Source organism: Ichthyophthirius multifiliis (assembly GCF_000220395.1).
Source record: "Ichthyophthirius multifiliis unplaced genomic scaffold scaff_1120509249611, whole genome shotgun sequence".
Classification (NCBI taxonomy): domain Eukaryota; phylum Ciliophora; class Oligohymenophorea; order Hymenostomatida; genus Ichthyophthirius; species Ichthyophthirius multifiliis.
Genome location: NW_004087547.1, coordinates 39417 through 46084, shown reverse-complemented (window position 1 = coordinate 46084; position 6668 = coordinate 39417). Strand labels below are relative to the sequence as shown.

The window sequence follows — 6668 nt, the reverse complement described above, 5'->3', positions numbered from 1 at the left end:
AATAAAAATAATGTCGATAATAATAATACTTATATAAATATATTAAAATTTATATTTTTATTAATTTTTATTTTAAATATTGAGCTTCATTATTGATTATATAATTTGTGGATGTGGATATATTGAAAAATATAAATAGTTTTTATAAAATATACAAAAAAGGTTAAAAATAAATTATTGTTGTTTTAAATTATAAAAATAAAAAAAAAATTATATAAAAAAAATATAAAAAAATAATATATATATATATATATATATATATATATATATATATATATATATATATATATATATATATTTTAAAAATATATATAATTATTCTATATTATTTATTTTTATTTATTTAATTTATTGTATTTTATAATTTATTAAATAATCATTATATTGTCCTTTTTTATTATTAATAATATTTTTACAATTATATATTTTTTTTTTACAAAATTTAATAATATCATTATAATTTATTAGGTATTATGTATTTTTCAATATTTTTTATTTTCTTTTTTAATCTTTTTCTTTATTACTCTATTATTTAATTTATAAAATGATATAATTATTATCATTAAAATATGTCATATAAATATCCTTTTAAAAGTATTAAAAATATGTTTTTATTATAATAATCCTAATACTTACTAAAATGATATTATTTATATATTAATTAAACATTGAAAAATTGCACTAATAATTTATCAAAATACTTATATAACACATTAAAAATAATATATTAATTTTCTCTTAATTATAAATACAAAAAATAAATACTAATATAATAAACATATAAAAACTTAATTAAAACAAAAAATAATATATATAATTTGTCTCATTTAATGTTTCTCAAAATATAAAAATAAATAGTTCCATTCATTTTTCTTTCTTTTTTAAGAATTTCGAAATCTTAATTATTTATATACTAATCCCAATTTCTATTATTAAAATATCCTTAATTTAAAACACTGTAAGCCATAAAATAATCTAAGATCATATTATATGCTTAATAATAGCTCTATCCCTAAGCCAAAATTAGAATTAACCCATTTTATTTACAAACTCTTTTCATTTCTTATAATGCCTTTTCGGGTTCACAATAACACTAAAGCCCAAAAGTATCAACTACACTATCAAAGCTATTATCTTAAAAGCTTAATTTCTCGCTATCATCAATTTTATATTCAAAATTAATATCGTGTCCTTATATACTTTTTTATAAAGCGATTTCGAGCATATTTGAACTCCAATCAATTCCTACTAAATCTACATCTTTGGGATAAAAATCTATATTCCTTGATGTCCCGACTGCTAACTCTAATACTTTACCATGTGCATATGATATTAAAGTTTTTCGATATTTATTTATTTTTGTAAGATCTTCATATGAAGATACCTATTTTTCATAATTATGGGCATTGTTTTAATGGACTTTAAATAAAAGAGGGCGTTTTTTATCGGCATTTTTATTATATTCTTCTTCGAATTTTATTAATGAATGATATTTAAATGATGCATATGTTGAAGCACTAAAAAGTACTTTTTTTTATATATTTAAAGTTTTAGATTTCTTTTTATAATAAAATATGTATATATCTAATACATAAGCCAGATATTCCGTATTTAAAATATTTTGACATAATTATTATTTATTGTTAATTTTTTTTAAAAAATATTTATATATATATAAATTTATATTAGTAAAAATATATATTTATTTAGAATTCTTTTAAGTTATCAATTTTTTAATCATATATTGAAAAAAAAAAAGAAAAGAAAAAATATATAATAAAATTTTCAAACTTTATTATTATATTTTTAATAAAACTCAAATTTAAGTTTAATATATTAACAAAAAAATATAATGAATAACAAAAATAAACCATTTTAACAAAAAATTAACAAAAGAAAATTGTCAAATTAAATAAAAATAAATAAACATCATTTTTAATTTTTATATTTTCTAAAAAAAACAAAAATAAAACTTACAATTTAACAGTGAAAATTAAAAAAGGTATGTATTTCTAGATAAAATAAAAATATAAAAATATGAAAAAATAATAAAATTTATTAATAATCCCTAATCTGATTTAACATTAATTCATATACAAAATCTTAAAAAATTAAATAATCCTCATCATAATTAACCAGGAGGTCTTAAGTTAGGTTATCCCATATTTGGTGGCATAGACATTCCTTATAAAGGAGGTGGTGGTTGTTACATCATTTACATAAAAGGTTAATTTGGTGGCATATTATTCATCATTGGAGGTCTATCTATATTTCCTTACATAGGAGGAATTTATACCATTCTTTATATTGGTTAAGCTTATCCAGGTCCTACAGTACTAGTATCTACTTTTCTACTCTATTAAAATAAATATATAAAAAGATAAAAAAAATTAACAATATTTACTTGCTAATTTGGAGGAGCTTCAGCATTTATTGAAATTATATTTTCGCCTCTTATTATAACTAATCCTAAAATTCTTTTAGTTTATCTTTCAGGATCACCTAAATTTTTAATAAAAATAATAATAATTAATATACATATAAATTTAGTTATATATTTAAACATTATAATGTTATTTTTTTAAAAAAAACCTTTTTTTTTGGGTTTTATTGGTCTGAACTCTTCAGTTTCACTAATAACTAAATTTAAATGTTTGTCAAATGCAAGAAATGTTCCGACCAACATTCTACCATCTAAAATAGTCACTCGAACCCTATAGTCTATCCATTGAATAAATTTACTTCTATTCGAAGACATTTTAATAAATTTTTAAAAAATATATATATTTAAAAAAAAGATTTATATGAAAAATAAAATATAAAATAGTATGAAGAAATAATAATTAATTGTGTCTAATATATAAATAATAATATTATAATAATATAATGAAATATATATATATATATATATATAATATATATATATAAATTTATTTAATTTTATATATATAATAATTTAATTTTTTTATTTTTAATTTATCTTATTCTTTATATATATTTATTTTATTTATCATATATTTATTAATATTTTGCATAATTTTTTTTATTCAAATTTAACTTTAGCTTCCATTATTACTAGTTTTATAATTAGACAAATTTTATGAAATATTTTGCGATATATTTTATGATATAATAGATTTGCTTTAATTTTATTTTTCTTAATAAAAGTTCATAAATCCAACTGTCCCACTTTAATTATTTTCCCTTGAATTATTTAATCCTAAATTATCTAAAATACTATTAGTTATTTAATTATTAAGATTTTCACTATTATTATCTTCGCCATTCTCATTACTGTTATTAACATAGCTATAATCATTAATACTACTTCTTTCTCTACTTCTACTACTGTTTCTCATAGGACTTTTCCTATCATTACCTATATTTTTACTCATATTTAATATATTAGATCCACCTTAATTAATTGATTATCTAATTATTTTTTTTTAAAAAGAAAAATCAATTATATTTAAAAAAAATACCTTCTTGATTGCCTTGTATCAGTTTTCAATCTTTCATTTTCTCTTAACAAAATTTCTTTCTTTTTTTCAAGTTTATTAAGATTTTCTAATATTTCATTTTTTTGATTTATTAAATGATCTTTTTCTAAATTCCATTTTGCCCTTTCTTTTTCATGTTCAAAAATTAAAAGATTTCTTTTTTTTTCAGCTTCTCTAAACTAAAATAATAAAAGGTAAAAAATATAAAAAAAATCAAAATAAAATTATTACTTTCTCCTCAATAGTATTTAATTTCTATTTATAAATATCTTTTTCACTATCAATTTTATTTTAAGCTTCATTTTTTTCATATTCTTTTTCTTTTCTTAAATTCTCGATTTCAAGCTAATATTTTTTTTCATTTTCCAACAACTCAGTAAGTCTTTTTTCAGTAAAAATAGCACTAGAATTTTTTTATCTACTTTCAAAAAGTGCTTATCCTACATTATTTTTTAACTCGGCTTCCAATTTAGTTATTTTAAGGTTTGCAGTCTACAATTTTTGATTATAGTTTTCATTTAATTCATTAAATTATGTTTAATATTTCCTTTCTATTTAATTAAGCATATCCGAAACTCCTTATTCCCTCTCGTTTTTTTCCGCCTATCTTTATTTTTATAAATGAGTAAGTGTTTATTCGAATTTTTTTTGGGCTTCCAAAAGATCAGATTTAGCCTATTCCTTTTATTAATTAAGGAATGAAAATTTCCCTTCCCAGAGTACTTTATCTCTTTCATAAGAAGTATTAAGTTCATGTTTTTCATTATCTAAAAGCACATTTTATGATTTTAATTTTTCTATTTCTTATATTAAACATCTTTTTTCTTAAGAAGTGAATTCTTTAGCCTTTAATAATTGGTCTTTTAGTTATTCAGTTTCTATTTGGTATTTTTCCTCATTTTCTTTTAGCCTTAATTCCAAAAATTATTGTTTTTCTAAATAAATGGCTTTTTCTTTTTCCAATTCAGCCAATATTTTTTAAGCATTAGATTCATTTTCTTTATTATATTTCTTAATACTAATAATTTTTTATTCAAGAATAATCTTTTCTTCATTCAAAGCTTATATTTTATCATTCGTTTCTTTCGTCCACTCATTTTTTTAAGCCTTAAGTCTTTCTTCATATCTTTAAGAAGATTACTCTATTGTTTTTTCTAATTCCTATAGTTTCTTATGATAAAATTCATTCTATTAACCTGATAAAGCCATAGTTTTTTCTGAATTAATCTTCGTTTATAAATACTCGTCTTATACCTATTAATATTTTTTATTTATTTCTTCCCATTTTTCCTCTAAAGATTATTTTTATTAAGTAAACTCTTCCTTTAATTATATTAATTCCTTCTTTTTATTTTCATAATTCTTTTCTGAATTTTCTAATTTTTAACTTAAATTTTAATTAGAACTTTCACTCATTTATAAAGTTCTTTATGTCTATTCATATTTTAATTATAAATCTTTCCTTTCAGTAATATATTAATTTGTTAGTTATTCAACTTATTATTAATATGTTTATTATAATTATTATAATTAGTATTTAGTCTCATTTAAACTCTTTTCTAAATTTTCAATACTTTTCTATTTTATTTCTAATTCATGTTCATATTATCCTTACATATTAATAACTTAAATTTCATATTCTTTAATATCTTCCTAAATAAATAAATAATAAATAATAATAATATTATTATCAAATTTATATTTATTTAATACACGAAGTGTATCTATTTCTTCTTCTAATTATGCTTTTTCATCAATCAATTTTTGTTCATATTCTTCAACTGACGAATTGTAAGCTTTTTCTCTTTTGTCTCTAAAATATAAATAATAAAATAATTAAATATTAAATTTTAATAAATTAATTATACTTTTCATCAAGTAATCTCTTCTCTAAAGTTTCTCTTTCAATTTCAAACATATTTTTTAGTTAATAAAGTGTTTCTTCATACTTATATTAATTTTCCCTTAGTTCATTTTAAGACCTATCTTTAATATTTTCTATATTTTCTTCCAATTACTTAATTTTCTAAACGAATTTTTTTTCCATATCTTTCGAATTTAAATTAAGCATACCTTCAGTTTCCTTAAGTTTTTATTCTATAATGTTTTTTTAATTTCTACTCTCATTTAATTATTAACTTAAATCTTAAATTTTAATTTCACTTTCATGTATATACAATTTTTATTTCATATCACTTTCCTAAACTTCCTTTTATAAATTTTCAATTTAATTTTCTAAAGTCTTTTTAATATTTGCACTTTCAATTTCCAATTATTTCATCTACTACAAATGACTTTCCTTTAATTATAAATATTATTTATTTTAAACAGTATCATTATTATTATAAGAATTTAATTCCAAAGCTGATAAAGTAGATTCATGTGCTTTTTTTACTTCAACTAATTATTTTTTTAAATCTTCTACTTCTGATTCAATAAATCCTTTCTCTTATTATAAAAGAGCTTATTTTTATTTAAGTTCGGACTTCTCCTATTTATTTTTTTCAATAAATTATTATAATTCAGTATTTAGTTTTAAATTTTGGCTTTTTAATTATTCCACTTAATCATTATATTAATCTTTTAAATCATCTAAATTTTTTAAACCATTATTAGAAAGTTCAGTGACTTATTTTTTCGACTACATGATTTCAGTTTACATATCTTAAATATTCTTTTGATAATTTTTTTCTTTAAATAAAAAGTTCTCTTATTATTAGGCCTATTGATTTTATATATTTATTAATTTCTCATTTAAATCATTATTCTATTCTTTGATTATATTAAGTTTATTTTCCAATTATTTGATTGTCTTTTCATATTAAATCTATTATTCTTTATCTTACTATTGAAATCATTTAATAGCTCTACATATAGTTCTCATTATTCTTATCTTTTAATTATATTCATTACAAAGTTACTCAAAATGACCTGCCTTATGTTCCAAAAGTGCTTTTTTTTTTAAAATTAACTTTCTTTTAATAAAAGTTGTCTTTCGCTTTTATTTAATTGTTCATCAACTTATTTAAGTTTATTTTTTAAAGACTCTATTTTTTCGGAATATTCTAATTTATCCGCTTGTATTTATTCTTTTAATTCTTTTTCCATTTTAAGTCTTTCTTCTTCTGATTCACTTAATGATTTTAAATTTTTTTATTAATTATTTAA

General features: G+C 18.3%; 1 protein-coding gene across 1 annotated transcript, besides 7 other annotated features; it reads right to left on the bottom strand. All coding sequences in view use genetic code 6, as the record gives it.

Moving 5' to 3' along the window:
- Positions 1–191: 191 nt before the first annotated feature.
- Positions 192–241: a microsatellite.
- Positions 195–241: a microsatellite.
- Positions 237–298: a microsatellite.
- A 1730-nt stretch (positions 299–2028) lies between these two features.
- Positions 2029–6154, bottom strand: IMG5_016230 (hypothetical protein; the record flags this gene model as incomplete). The annotated part of the gene is made up of 6 exons (XM_004039588.1): positions 2029–2502; positions 2593–2744; positions 3483–3679; positions 3732–5153; positions 5214–5313; positions 5369–6154. Coding segments are annotated over 6 exons (3033 nt in total), but the record flags the coding sequence as incomplete, so codon positions are not given.
- Positions 2855–2927: a microsatellite.
- Positions 2856–2956: a microsatellite.
- Positions 2857–2927: a microsatellite.
- Positions 2922–3023: a microsatellite.
- Positions 6155–6668: the final 514 nt, after the last annotated feature.